Raw genomic sequence first — 14838 nt, 5'->3', positions numbered from 1 at the left:
AAAGAAATCCTACTCATAAATTCAATGTGTTAGAAGAGGAATATAATGTACACAAAATCACAAACTATTTTATATAAAAACCTCTATGCTTTAAATAAAATTTCCTATATTGCAAAATCACTTTAATAAAATTCTTCGCATAACATTTATAGTTTCGTGCAGGAAAACCATTGAGATTTGAGATGCCCCCAGAGGAGGATATGGTTTTTCACTGAAGCCAAATTAGTGGAGGTATGCTCATAAAATTTGCATCACATTTTGCCACTCCACCAACCCAAGAGAAGGGTGTCATATACCTGGCACATTTTATTAAAGCACATCCTTTTTCCAACACAAAGAAAGGGTTGACAATTAGGTGGATAAAGTGGACGCACTACGTGCACTACAAAATATTTAAGAAAATTAAATTTAGAAAAAAATATATAAAAATTACTTTTCTACATATCTTGTCTTTGAATACTAGTAAGACAATATGCTTTTTTTAACAAATTTTCTTTTATGAAAAGGCTTGAGGAAACTGACTAAATTATCCACGAAACATCATGGAAGTAAAGTTTTGTATACGAGCATGAATTTTTTATAACAATTATAATTTTATTAGGTCAAAAATTAAAGAAATGTGACTTTTTATTATCTCTTCTCTTGCTACAACTTTTAGAATTGTAACAACTTACTGACAAGCAAATGTTAACCTGCTCATAGAGTGTTATCAAGTAAAAAAAAATTATTCGCATTAAATTTCACTTGGGCACAGTCGTGTGCGTGCGTATTTAGTTGTGAAAATGATGTTCGAGATTACTGGGGGAATTGCCAACAGTCCCCTTTTCGCGCCTAACGGGTCACGGTGCTACAGAATTGTAATATCCTTGAAAACTTATACAAAACTTCCCCTTTAATCCCTACAACAATGAATTCCTGGTACTCTTTCCAAAGCAACTGATTAGCCCGCTTCAATGGAGGATATGGTACAGCGAAAGAACCGGAAAAACTCCCTCGAAATGGAGGACGTGTACAAGAACATTCTTTCGTTTAGATGAGGAGTGTGGATGTGTGGAATTATGAGGGAATTTTCACTTAATTCTCCATCGATTTTTCCCTGCTGGCACGATATGGATGAAGAGAGAATTACAATGAGAGGCTTTTCCAAGTGTGTGGGGAAATGGTCCCTGAGACAATTGCCATGAATTTTCATTTATTTCCCACCTTCACTCCCCCACCCCTTTATGGGAATGTCCTTCATACCGGAGAGAGAATTTTCATTTCCACCTCATTGTCCGAAAGTATTCTCTTTCATTCAGCACCCCAAAACACTTACCTTTCCCCGAAAATGGGAAAAGTACATATAGCAAAATGTGGAAATATTTCCTCCTAACAATTTCCCCGTAGGGGGAATTTCACGCATTTGCCTGCTCAAAATGCATTTCTTTTTATCCTTTATTTCGGGGGGTTTTGGAATAGCGATGGAAAAGTAGGGAAAATGGTTGGAGCGGAAAATCCCTCGTAATCTAATTGTTTGCATTGTAATCCACTATTATGGGGGAGGTGGATTTTTGTCCCCTGTGGGTGCTTTTGTGACGCACTCTTCATGCTCCACAGCACTAAATTACACCACCACAGGACCTACCATTGATAAGATTCCTATCGCGCCATTCGCAGTCACACAAAAAGCTCCGGTGTGAGTTTTAACATGGCAAACAGAATAATTTGGGAGAAAGCAAAGGGTGGGCGTATTTGTTTTTTTTCTTGCACTTCTTTACCTTTTTGTTCCTTTGTGGCCTTTCTTCGGGTATCATTATTTAATTTTGTAATCAAATAATATTATCTTTGTAAATTCTACATGAAACTAGAGCCATTGAGAGATTTTTTTTAATTGTTTCAACAATGGAACTTTTGATGAAAAGAAAATCTGATTTAAGGTAAACGATTTAATGTAAAAAAAGTTAAAGAATATTTCTCACTAGATGGCGCTTGATTTTATCTCTTATTTCAATATTCAGATATAAAAATCTGACTTCCCATTAAATTGCTTTCTTTGTGATATTGATATTTTTCTTTAATTTAAGCTATTTAATTTAATCCTTTCTTTAAACTGTAATTCTCACAAGGTTTTTCCTAATAGATGGCGGTAGTTGTCAACAATTTTGTGAAACACTAAAAACTAAAAAAGTTTTTTTATTACAAAAAACCTTATTGCATTTATAGCAGAGAAAATGATATGAAAAAAAAATTTAAGTGTGTGGATTTCAATTTTTCTCCATTATTTTCTTCCATTTTTCCTCTCTAAATCTTTTCCACTGCTATAAGCAAAATTTTAATTTAATATCTCTTTTCTTCTTTCTATACTTTGGTATATCAATGTGAAGCCATCTAAACGAAGAATCTTTCCGCTCCCATGAAAGTTAAAATACAATTAAGGACGCTCAATGTGCTGAAGCAGAAAACGAAAAAGACAAAGTCACATCAGGGATTCTCGACTACCTTCATTGAAGTTTAATTTAACTTCCTGGCAACGACAGGAAATGATTGAGGGTGTATTATGGGTGATATAGAAATCCGGTGGAAATAATGCCAAAAGGAGATGGACAAATTTGACAAAAGGAGTTGAGGCATTTCATTGTCCGCAATCAATCTCTTACCTTGATGGATGATTTTCGCCCTTTTGCACGTGAATTTTCACACCCAAAATTGAGAGAAATCTTATGATGTGCCTTTTTTTTCTACTCGGATTGCGCACAGGAAGTATTTAGAGCTGCGGATGGAAAAGAAATCACAAATAACGTCTAATGAATGAAAATTATACATTTTTTTCTATTTATATATTTTTAAATTCAAGAATTCTCGTTGGCACTGCCGCAATAGCAAGGAGGAAATTAATTTGTGAGCCGATTGATTTGTATATTTTCCACGAAAAAATTTTCATTTCAATTTCAGATGTGTTTGGATGAGATCTCGTGATTTTTTCTCAGCCAACATTTTTGTGCTCACACAGAGGAAAATTCCTTCTCATATACATAATAATGTATTTAAATTAAAATTGCTTCCCGGATCCCTTAATCTATATAATACAAAATGCATTTCAAGGGCGTTATGTACATAATACGTTGTTAACACTAGTCCAGCCCCTGGGAATTTGTATTTAAATTAATACACAAACACATGCTGAAGGAAAACCACATGGAAATTGAAAAGAAAAATCAGCATAACTTCAAATTGGGCCCATTTGTTGCTGACCACATAAATAATGAGGCGAACCAGTGAAAAAGTGCGTGTGAAAAGGAGGAAAGGAGACGTGAGTGGAAATGGTGAAAATTATTTTGGCCTTTTGACATGTCCAAATGCTCTTTTCATCACGCCGCCCAAATAAATTTCTCATATTTTGTTGGTTTGTAAATTTTTTCTTTATATACGAACGTAAAAAATACAATGAACTTACACTCAGGGTAAATATAAATATTTTTACAGTGTGGCTTTGGAATATAGCGGAAGTGAAACTTTACAAAATAAATAAAATTCTAGCTAGAAAATTTATATGCTAAAAGAACTTGCAGTGACTTCTCATTATTCGGTTTATTATCTATTCTAAGAGCTTAAGAACTATTATTTTCTCGTATTTATTTTATTGTGACGTTTCGAGAGCTCGTATTTCCCTCTTCTTCAGGCAAAAAAATAAGGCGTAGTATTACCTCTAAATCTACATCGAATTTTATCACAGACAGACGGATAGGTAGCTCAGAAATTGTACCTATATAACTAATTATTGTCCTAGTATAAGAGTCACTCGCATGTACTCTTCACACTCATCATTTGTAATGAGCTAGAGTAGTAAATCCAAGTGTCTCTTATGCCAGTCTCCACTGTATTTCGAGCTATCAGCGCCATCTTTGGAATCATTATAAAAATTCTTACAAATTCTTTACTATACCTTCACACACTTTTTACTCATCCACCCTAATTACGTGTCAGCTAATAAAGAATTTTTCCTTTGACTACAACGGCTCACAGTAAAGTTAATGATATTCATGAAAAATTATTCTCTTGTTCTCACTGAAGTACATGTAGTTTTTCTTTATTGTTCGCGCGCGAGCTGTTTATTTATCTTTGAAAACTTTTTTTTTTTCATCAGCCTTCCATTGAGTCTTCCTCCTCAAGTAGTAGGCAATTAGTGTGGGTGGAAAATTATATTTTGAGTGGAAATTACTTGGGAAATTAAAGGGTGTTTGGGAAAATAAACACGCAAGAAATTGTCTGACACAACGAAGCATCGTTAGTTTAGCAAATCTCTCCCTCATGGTAATTTACTTCAAAATTAATACCCTATATTGTGTGGGTAAAATCAAATTTTAAGCTTTCCCAAAAGGCACGACTTTGGGGCACAAATCTCCGTGTGATTTATTCACAAATTCACGCGCACCCATAAGTTTACTCGCACATCCCATAATCCAAATAATTTATAAGTCTATATGTACCGAAAAGCAAAAGGTATTCGCATCGATATTTTTCTCCTCACGCGGGCTTCTTTTTTCGTTGTTTTGGCCCCCATCTTCGATGTTAAATATCTCCTAGACATGGGAAATTTATTATGGCATCAATGTAAATTTGCATTGTAATTAATTTGGTCGTGTGATCAAACAATGGGGAATATATTTTCCTTTTTAGCTAAAAGAACAAAAAAAAACTTTGAGAAGAGGAGCTATTGAGAGAAAAAAGGAAAGCAGAATTTTTCCATGCTTTATATTTTCCAAACACACGCTGGTATTGCGCGTAAACAGTAAGGAAAACCAGGAAAATTTTCAGTTAATAATGAAAAAGTTCTGTGGACCACACTCTCCAGCGCTTTTTTGTTTGTAAATTAACACATATAACACAAGAGGACAAAAAGTAAAGCGAGAAAAACGCAAAACAGAAATAATTAAAACCTTTTTTTCCAACTCATTGGTTTTGTATTGTAATAACGAAGAGAGTGCAAATAATTGAATGGAAATGAATAAACCACGAATTTTTCCTCCTTTCTGCGGTGAAGTTCACCAACCCCACACCCCCAAACGCGTGTGTACACAGAGAGAAAAGTAAGTAGCCACCCCCGCAGTTTTAATTAAACTTTCCACCCAAAGAATGATTTTTCGAAAGCTCTGAGATGTGCTAAAAATCTCATTATGAATTTATTTCTTAATACGGATAATCGTGCAAATTCAATTACAGCAGCTTTTAAGCACACACATTATCATTTCTGGTGCTGAATATGATAATGCTTCAAAATATTTTATCTTCTTCTTCGAAAGGGGATGAAATTTTGTTACGAATAAATTTCATGGGTGAGATTTATTCCTTTGATAGGACTTTTATGGATTAATTTAAAAGTTTTTTTCGACTAAAAAAAAGAATGAATAATTTTTGCAATGGGGATTTTCCCGTGGAAATTGCCATTAATTTTAATGGAATTGCCTTAATGAAATTCCTTTTTTAAAGCCCCTGCTGCATATTTATCATATTTCAAAAGTGATGTGATTTTTTTTGCTAAATGAATTTATTAATTGTGTAAAAAGTTATACCAACAGAAACTTTCAAATATATCATTATGGAGGCGCCTGGTACTTTTTAAGAATTACTGAGACAAGGAGAGAGGATTTAAAAATCAAGTAATTAACGTTTAATTCAGGGATATAAAAGATATAAGTTAAAAAAATATGTTGAGCGTTTAAAAAGAACGTTTAAAGTTAGAAAGAGAGAAAATAAAACAATAGAAATAGAATGTCAAATTAAACAATTAAAAACTTTAGAAAAAAAACGATTAAACGTTAGAAGTTTTTTTTCGGATTCTTGAACTTACTTTTAAAAAAATAAATAAAAAGTTATAAATGAAATTGTTAAACATTGAAAAAGAAAATATCAAATGTTAAAAAATATACGTCATAATTAAAAAGTAAAGCCGGAGAACTTTAAACGAAGAAATAAGAACTTTGAGTGATAGAAAAAAAATCTAAAACGTTAGAATTGCATAAAAAAAACTTTTAATAGCCTTCAATTTGAATCAAATAATCGTTAGAATGTAGTAATCTTTATAAATCTCCATCCCTAAAGTCTTTTCTTTTAATTAATTTTTAAACGATTAAGCTAAGACTTTTTTTTTCTATAAAATAACTTTTTATTTTTGAAAGAAATACAATTCTACAAAAAAAAAACTTTTCTCTATCATTTTATCTAATTTAGTTTTAATTGTGCCTTTGCCACACAATGAAAAACCACCCCCAATTAAACCCCTTTTCCAATTTTTCTTATTGTTCTGCACGCCAAATGTGTCGAATTTCACTTTCACACCCCCTCCCAATGCCCGAGGGAATGTCTTTTTCCACGAGACTAAGAGAAATTGTTGGCCGACGGTTTCCCATCGCAAAGGGAAAACTTTGGCTACCCCAGGGGGTGAAGGATTTTGTGAATGAACCCCCATTCTTCTCCTAAGGATACAACACTCACATTGTTATCTCGATTTATTTATAGCTCTCGCGGCTTTTTCATCCTCTCCTCCTACATACGTTGATATTGGAATTCATGGAAAATTCATGGGAGAAAGTCTCCTTTATAATGTGAAAGAAAATATTCAGCTCATGAAAATTTGCGATATTTTTTCCCAAGAGCTAAATTCTTTCTTTGTAATATACGTGTGAAAAACTTACAGGTATTGGGTATAAGATAGGTAGCACAGTAAACCTTGTCCTAGTACAAGGATATACTTTATTTTACCACGCGAAGATCACAAAAGAATTTTTCGACACAATTTGGAATATTCAATTCACAGAGCCACACGTTATCATGAGATTTTTCTCAAAGCAAATACGACTTTCCTGGACGACGTCTGAGCCCGTTTTGAGGCGTATGGCTTTTCCTCTTCCAGAGCTCACGGCCTCCACGTTGTGAGAGCAAATGAGAGAGGAAGAGAGAGAGTTTGTGATGGTTGGAAAATGAGCATCAAGTTCAGAGAGAGGGGTAAGCTTTTCTGAGAGTGGCAGCACTTTTACGAGGCAACAGATAATTCCGCTTTTCTCTTGTTGCTTTTACCAAGAGAGGTTTAGTTGTTTGGTTTGAGGAGGGTTTTCCTTTTGAAATATTAATGATATGATGCCCCCTTTTAAAGGAAATCCAAATTGCATTAAACGATATTTCTATAAACATATAGAGCTTTGATTTGGAAGAACGTCTTTAAAGGATTTTTTTAAACAACTCTTTCATCCATTGAAAGCTCCAAACCAAGGTCAAATGTTATAAAATAGAAGAGTTTTTAGCTCTGCAATAATTACATCAATTTCTTCTTGAAAAAAACCTTGAAAATGCATCAATAAGGAAATGGTTTTAATTTTAGAAAAGTTAATTCTCCGAAAAACCCTGTGCATTGTACATCCTCATTCAAAATTAATCCAACAAGAAATGCTTCTATAAGAACAAAAAGAAAAACGCGAGAATTTTACCTTCAAGCTCAACATTTTATCTGCTATCCAAGCATTTTTCTTTCTTTTTTTTCTCTCCTCTTGTGAGAGACAAAATCCTCTCTATGGAGCCTTGGAGATATTGCGGAATGTATTTTGCGGGGGGGTGGGTAGATGATCTCCATGGAAACTCCCAATGGAAAACACTTTGACCCAGCATACACCTGACGGAGCACCTCCTGGAGGCCCCGTAAAAAGTCGCCCAAAGGGCACGACTGCGGTCTCCAAAGGTATTTTCAATGGGGGTGTGAGGGAAATGTCGAGGCACATAGGAATGTTTGGAATTTGTCCACGTGGGATATCACTCACTAAACCATCCACATTTAAACTTTCTTGACTGCTTTTCCTTCCAACAAAGAAGTTTTGCAAGTTTTGTCTTTAAAAATTTATTTTTCTGTATACGTTGAGAATTTTCTAAAGTTAAAAATTTTTGCGGCATTTTTTTTTTTAATTTTATTTACCTCATGCTCATGTTTACAGGAGACGATAAACTTTTCTCTCAAAGACAAAGAAAGAATTTAGAGCTAAAAAGTTTCCAAGCTTGCAGAGCAGAAATCAAAAATGAAAACTTTCCCGTGGGATTGCTTCTTCTCGAGGTTATACCAAAGTTTAATTTCGTTACTCTACTAATGAATTCTGTTGAATTGAGAAGAAATTCCCGAAATGTACACAAAATAATTCTTTAGCTATGGAAGGGAATCTACAATAGTTATAGGCATAATAATAGTTATAGGTGCTTAAGGTCTCTTTTTTTATTCAATTTTAAATAACATTACAACTTTGAAAGGACATTTTCAATAAAAGGAACGACAAACATTAAAAAAAAAGAATCGAAAACTTTAGAGCCAAAAACACATGATTAAAAAGAAATTCCAAACATCAACGAATGTCAACCGCTAAAAATGGAAACATTCAACGTTAGAAAATAAATCTCAAACGTTATAAAGGTATCATAAAACTTTAGTTAGATCAAATATGTTAGGTATTCGAAAAAGAATTAAAATTTTTACTCAAAAATACATTTATGTTGGAAAAACATAAAAATCATAAGACCCAGTTCCCGCCAATTCCATACCTGTTGTACCGACTAACAAAAGCCAAGACACTGGTGGACTATGTGCCATGCTCTGTGCTTACCCTCATACCTTGACATTTCTTCCCGGTCTTGGTTGCCAGAGAGAGATTTCTTGCAAATATTTTTTAAGTTAAATTTTCTAAATAAAATCAATGTAAAACACCGACAAATTATGTGGAATGCAGGTAAGGAACATCCAAGATATTATTTTCTTCTAAAGTTATAAAGAATTAATTCTTTCTCACCAGTTTCCTTGGTGCTTGTGGGTCTTCTGTGGGGAGCAACAAATCCCTTCATAAAGAAAGGTTCCCAGGGGATTCAACATGTGAATTCCAACTCCAAGATTAGAAAATTTCTCCTGGAAATTAAATTTATAATCAAGAGATGGCAAGTGAGGGAAAAATAATTAATTTCTTCTTTCAATTTTTCAAGATTTAAAGCTATTGCTTTTCAGTACTGGGTACCATTCCTACTCAATCAATCCGGGAGTTTGGTGTACTTCTTCACACTGCAAAAGACTGAACTATCCTTGGCTGTTCCTGTTGCGAATTCCTTAACCTTTGTTTTTACAGCAATCACTGCAAGATTACTCGGTGAAGAAGCACTACCACCAAGTAATTTAATTTTTATTTAAGAATTTCTCAAAATGTTTTATTAATTTTTTTTCTTTAATTTTCAGGGGCACTCTTTGGGATCTTGCTGATCCTCATTGGTACAACTATCTGTATGGTTGATAGGATTAGTTAAAAATTAAAAATAAAATTTAATTTTTATAGCAAATTTATTTTTAGATCTTTAATTCTTTCGTAACAGCATGAAAACATTTAAATATTCGATCTTTTTAGCATGATTTTTTATGCTCTTTGAGGACATTTCTCAATCAAAACGTCTTTTTAGCTTCTTCCACAAAAGAGTTTAATTAATTTAAATTCAGGGTGATCTTCAAAGGGTTAAAATGAAAAAAATCTTGCAATTTATAAATAAAACAATCCAGTAGTGTCCAATAAAATTATTTATTAATGTTTCTTTTTTTTTTTAATAAAATATTTGTATTACAAGTTGAGCGTATAAATGGCAAATTGTTGCAAAATAGTACAATAAAAAAATATTTCTCACGATATTTTGTTACACTGAATGTCAAAGAAATTACAAAGAAAGGGATACATAATGCATTTTAGGAATGTTATTAGTTTTTTTTATATACTTCATCTCCTGGTTAATTTCTTGTTCATATTTAGAATCTCAATCTCTATCTACAGTCGAGCCGTGAATGTGAAAAAAATATATATTGAAAAAAATTGTTAAAAAGTTAGCACCATCTCACAAAATCCAAGAAAGGAAGTTTTTTTTTCTTTTCAATCATTCCAACGTCTTCGTGTTGCTGGGAATCTTTCTGGGGTATCCCGACGACGTGTTAGGGAGATTTCAGAGAGATTACGTGGTTCTGAGTCTCGTTTGTGATTCCTTGCCTGTCGGGATTGTGTGAAGAAACCCAAATTGGAGGAACTCTTGAAGGACGAACTCTTGTCCGAGGACATTTCATCTCGGGGTGTTGCCTTCTTGTACCGCGTTAGTGTCGTTGTATCCCTCTTGGTGTTCAACGTTGACGAGGCGGCTGGAGACTTTCTTTCCTGATGGTAGAATTTTCTTGGCTGCATAGGAAAAATCAACAAGATCAGTTTGGAAATTCTTAAAAATTATTCCCTTCAAGGATCATCTACCTTCTCTTGTGTCTGTGAATAGTTAATTTCGTAGCCTTCATGGAGATGTTTGGGCTTCCACGGGGCTAGAACTGAGACAGACCGTGAGACAGTACGTGTCATGGGACGTTGGCCTTTGGACTTATTGGAGCTTAAATCATCTCTGGATGCAGCTCGACGTCGCATAGGCTGTGGAATGTCACCAACTGCAATACAAAACGAGATTAGAATTACATTTTGATGTCTGCAACAATAATCTTTTAGTATTAATCTAACCAGTAGTGGCGTGCAAGTAAACTACGCTTCTTTGGCTTTGCTGACTTGAATCGCCTTCAGTGCCGGAGCTATCGTGCAGTCTTTCTCGTTCCCTGTAGAATTACATAGGTCTCGTTAGTTAGTTAAGACTCCGGATTTAAAAAAAATTAACGAACCTGGAGTAAGCGCGTCGCTTTTCGAATAACCGCGCAGGCTTTTGTGGTCCCGGTGGTGGCTTCCTGTAATCGTTGGAGCCGGTGCCACCAAATGAGAGTTCCCTCCTGAGCGTTGGATGAGTCCTAGCTGGTGACTCATGACGCCTGCTCACCTCCTCGAAGTAGTGACGCTTCCGCTGGAACGGTATCTCACTCTCAACGTCCTCATCGTGTGACGAATTAACAGCTACGCCATTTGGTGTACGTCGATTGAGCGTAGTGGACTTGATGATGGACGTTCCCGTGGATTCCGATGAGTGACGTCCTCGCGATGGTTTCGCGGGGACACTCCTGGATGCGTGCCTAATTGGTCTGTTTTCGTTGTCGGATGCACTTTCAGAGATATCATGAAGGTCCCTCGACTGTGTTTTCTGCAACAACACACCCCTTCGGTTTAAAACAAACTCCTTCTTTGCTTTCCAAATGAATACTTACCGTTCTTCCATTAAAGAGGAAACCATCCTCGAGATGTTGTAGGGAGGAACTGCGTGCTTTGCTTGCAGATGTAATCTTCGTTCCTTTAGATATGGTATCAAGATCGTAAGCACTCCTTGAGTACTTCTTCTGTCCACGATTGAGAGCAGATGATAAAGGATGGCGAGATCTGATGGAAACATAATTATGTAAAACTTTTATGACTGAATTTTACTAGGTCTGTAAGTCTTGAAGTGTTTGATAAACAAGACTGCTGCTAAGAAAACTAAAATCTAAAAAAGACGATCATCTCTATCAAATCTATGGTCTTCAAAAACGACAATTTTTAACAAACCTTCTAAGGAGAAAAATTTCTAGGATAGATCCCTAGAGGAGAAGAAATTTTAGGAAGTCTTCAATCTCTTCTAATATAAGCTTCTTTAACAAACCTTTAATGTCTAGATATGCAACTTGCTCTAACAAATCTGTGTAATTTTTCTTAATTTTCATTTTTAAGTATTGTTAAACCTATCTGAAGAGTCTTGAACAGTCTTCAAAGAATTTCTTTAACGGAAATGTAACCCTTGACGCCCCCGGAGAGAGCATCTCAGCTCCCACCAAAAAAGCCCAGAAATGTAACTTTCATTAATCTTCAAAGGGAATTTAGGATTTTTAACAAAAATTTAAAAGGTTCAAGAAAATTATGTTGATTGAAACACGGGAAAGACCTTCTTTATACTTTCTCAATTTTTTTCATTCATTGCTCATGAAATAAATTAAGAAAGTATAAAGAAGGTCTTTCCCGTGTTTCAATCAACATTAGCATTACTTGACCGATCTCCCAACAAGAAAATTATGTTTGACAGATTACTTTTTGCTGATTTCTTATCCAATTTAGAAAATCTGAAATCTAAGATGACTAATAGGCTACTAGACTCATAAACAAACTTAGGTATGTATTAGGTCCATGCATTAAAAGGCAAATTAAAAGATTTCAAAGAGAATTGCTCTTAATTAAAGCTTATATCTGCCTTGATCTGCCTTAACCAATTTAGAATTTAAACAGATTTGAAAACTGATTGTAAAACAGGCTAAATTATAGTAGGATTTAATTTATTCTTCAAAACTTATCTACTGAGTGAGAATGTTCTTACTTGCTCTTGAGGGCTCCTTTGGAGATACTCGCATTGGACTCGAGATCTGTATCACCGAAGAAACGAAGATTTTTCGTGGGAGCCTGATTCTCCTGACGTGGACTTAGCGGACGTGGCCTGGGTGACTGAATGCTGGAGAAGTCATCATCGCTCGCCGTCTTCCGGCTTGTTGTGACTTTATTCTTCCGCGAAAGACGATCAAGGGACTTGAACCAGCTCAATTTCTGCGATGGCGTATTTTCCTGCTGCGACAGATTCGACGAACTCTTGCTGGTACTCTTTTGGGATGATGTCCTTCGCGGGACGGGACTAGCTTTCGGTGTTGAGAGACGTCTTCTCGTTGCAATATCCTGAATCTAGAGAATAAAAAAAAATGGGACGTTGCAGAGAAAAAAAAAGAATTATTGACCAGGTGAGTCGCTCCCACATCAAATGAATCTTTACGCGAGATATAGAAGAAGAATACAAATGGCAAAAAGTGCGGGCTTCTTGTAAGAACAATTCAACCGACGGCACACACAAATCCTTTACTCTCTTTTCAATCAGATCCAGAAATATTTTTCACGAAAGTAATTAAGAGATTGCAAATGTACGATAAAGTACCCAACTTTTTCTTCTCCATACAGACTCATGGTGGTTGCCTCTTGGCTAGAACGCGCGGGAGAAGACGGTGCCGGAGCAAAAAACTTGCAATTATCGTTGCTCTTTTTATTTCCAATGTGGTGAGTACTCTTTTTCCATGTTTGCGCCAAGAATTGAAAGTTGCCGCAACTTTTGCGGCCGCCGACGCCAACAAATCGATCGCAGAAGGGGCTAAGTGAGCTTTTTTGTTCACTCAGGCGAGAACCTTCAATGGCTCGTGCAATTCAATGTCTTTGATGGTTTTTTTTCTCAGTAAATTGAAATATCAAAAATGCGGATATTTTTATGGCGAATAAATTTAAATCTCGCTTGTATTTTATTTTGCAAATGAGAATATTTTTTATATTGGTTTTGTTAAAAATTCTTTCAAATTAATGGCTGAGAATTAAACATATCGTTTGTAAGAAAAAAGAATTGCTCCAATTTATTGTGATTGAATTTCATTTCAATTTTTTTTTATTAATTCCATTAAATTTGAAAAAAAAACTACAATTTCCTCTCAAATTGCAAAAATTTCCCACCGAGACTCACCCATATATGTGTTGCGTCACAGAACTTTTCTTCAGGCCAATCAATCACGGTGGAATTTTTTAATAGCAAACCACACACAATCTGCACAATCTCCATGCTAATTATCTCTCAAAATCTTATATTTGCCGTCCGATGGCAAATTTTATTGAGCGAAGGAGAAAATTGCGCCAAATGCGGCGAAAAGCTTCTTTTATTATTTTTTTTCACTACTAAATCAGCCTCATAAAGCAACTTCTAACGCAATAATTTGACCCGAGTTCATGTCTGCGGTATTCTCGCGCCATGGATGGCGCAATTGGTATCTTCTTCGGTGGCTTATGAATTATGCAAATATGTGCAAGAAGTCAGCATCTGTCAAGGAGAGGATGGAGAGCAGTGCGGTGGGACCCAAGAAGTCGCACGGAGGTAAACCCAAAGGTCGTTTCTTATGCTGTTTCTTCGATCAAGGTCAGTCGGTTCCTCTTTCATTATTTATTTCTTTTATTCCACCTCCTCATTTTATTTTATTTTTTTCTTACATTTTAATCTGCACCTCCACGCTCTTTTTCGCGATCAGAAAACACACAAAACTGATGAGGTGAAAAAGTAAGGGGAAACCAACTAGTATTTGTCAATGTTAAGGATTTCTGATTATAAAATTAAACTTTTCAAAAAGAAGTTTAACCTGCTTTGTACGGAAAAGCCTCTCATTTGAAGAACCATTTTGGGACACGCGCAATCTTGCTGAAATCACCTGCTTAAAGCCTTAATCATTTACTCAAAAATGCAAAGAATGACGTCATTATTATGCTCATTCTGCTTTTTTTTTTTAATTTATGTACTTGATGATTTCTAATTTTGATACGTTAAATTCCTCTTTAATCATCTGCGAAATGCAAATATAAATAATTTTTTTTTAATATTTCAATCGGATTCATAGAACCGATAGTCATATTAAATAATGTCTGTGCTCTGTATTCGGTTAATAATTTGCCCCTCTTTATGAAAAAGTGTGAATTTTTTGTATACATCAATGTGTGTGGAATTAATTGAGAGAACTCTGAATTGTTTATGGTTTTAGATCGTTTCACGAAGCTTCTCTTGTGAGATTTTGCAACAAACTGGTGTCAGATGTGGGCACTGTGCACTAGGAAGTTGTGATTTTATTTTATCAAAGGACGCCTTCATAAAATTCAATCTGCTAATATAAATTGATTCGTAAATCATTCCAACTCCTTATAACTTTCATTCTTTTAATAAAGAATCATATTCTAAACTAATAAGTAAAAAAAATCTGAAATTTTCCACGTCGCATTTCTTCTTGGAATTTCTCGAGAAAAAAAGAGGTGTCTTAATCATGCTTGAAAAGCAAATAAACTGAAAGAATTCTAATTG

The 14838-nt window shown here is 34.9% G+C and overlaps 3 protein-coding genes across 6 annotated transcripts in view; 1 reads left to right on the top strand and 2 right to left on the bottom strand.

Moving 5' to 3' along the window:
- LOC129795122 (calbindin-32) overlaps positions 1-6859 on the bottom strand; it is a 41633-nt gene extending 34774 nt beyond the window's left edge. For both annotated transcript variants that reach the window (XM_055836166.1, XM_055836167.1), the window contains exons 1-2: positions 6672-6859; positions 2637-2749 (exon numbers count right to left, since the gene is read on the bottom strand). The gene's annotated coding sequence lies outside the window, so the exon portion shown is untranslated. The remainder of the gene's footprint in view (positions 1-2636; positions 2750-6671) is intronic.
- Positions 6860-8641: 1782 nt separating this feature from the next.
- Positions 8642-9337, top strand: LOC129795121 (transmembrane protein 234 homolog). The gene is made up of 4 exons (XM_055836165.1): positions 8642-8738; positions 8802-8944; positions 9008-9167; positions 9233-9337. The coding sequence occupies exons 1-4, from the start codon at positions 8726-8728 to the stop codon at positions 9298-9300; spliced, it is 384 nt and encodes a 127-aa protein (XP_055692140.1). The 5' UTR covers positions 8642-8725; the 3' UTR covers positions 9301-9337.
- Positions 9338-9547: 210 nt separating this feature from the next.
- LOC129795120 (uncharacterized) overlaps positions 9548-14838 on the bottom strand; it is a 39816-nt gene continuing 34525 nt past the window's right edge. For all 3 annotated transcript variants that reach the window (XM_055836163.1, XM_055836164.1, XM_055836162.1), the window contains 6 exons: positions 12292-12647; positions 11159-11327; positions 10685-11094; positions 10530-10621; positions 10275-10459; positions 9548-10205 (listed from right to left, as the gene is read on the bottom strand). In XM_055836163.1, coding sequence (XP_055692138.1) covers positions 9909-10205; positions 10275-10459; positions 10530-10621; positions 10685-11094; positions 11159-11327; positions 12292-12647 — 1509 coding nt within the window. In that variant the 3' untranslated portion in view covers positions 9548-9908. The remainder of the gene's footprint in view (positions 10206-10274; positions 10460-10529; positions 10622-10684; positions 11095-11158; positions 11328-12291; positions 12648-14838) is intronic.

Source organism: Lutzomyia longipalpis, chromosome 4 (assembly GCF_024334085.1).
Source record: "Lutzomyia longipalpis isolate SR_M1_2022 chromosome 4, ASM2433408v1".
Taxonomy (NCBI): Eukaryota; Metazoa; Arthropoda; class Insecta; order Diptera; family Psychodidae; genus Lutzomyia; species Lutzomyia longipalpis.
The sequence above is the reverse complement of the archived record's forward strand: the minus strand, read 5'-3'. Positions and strand labels throughout refer to the sequence as shown.

Bases quoted from the DNA above. Each gene is read 5' to 3' on its own strand.
- LOC129795121 (XM_055836165.1), top strand. The intron at 8,945-9,007 runs GTGAGGGAAAAA...ATTGCTTTTCAG, and splicing joins TTATAATCAAGAGATGGCAA to TACTGGGTACCATTCCTACT. The intron at 9,168-9,232 runs GTAATTTAATTT...TTTAATTTTCAG, and splicing joins TGAAGAAGCACTACCACCAA to GGGCACTCTTTGGGATCTTG.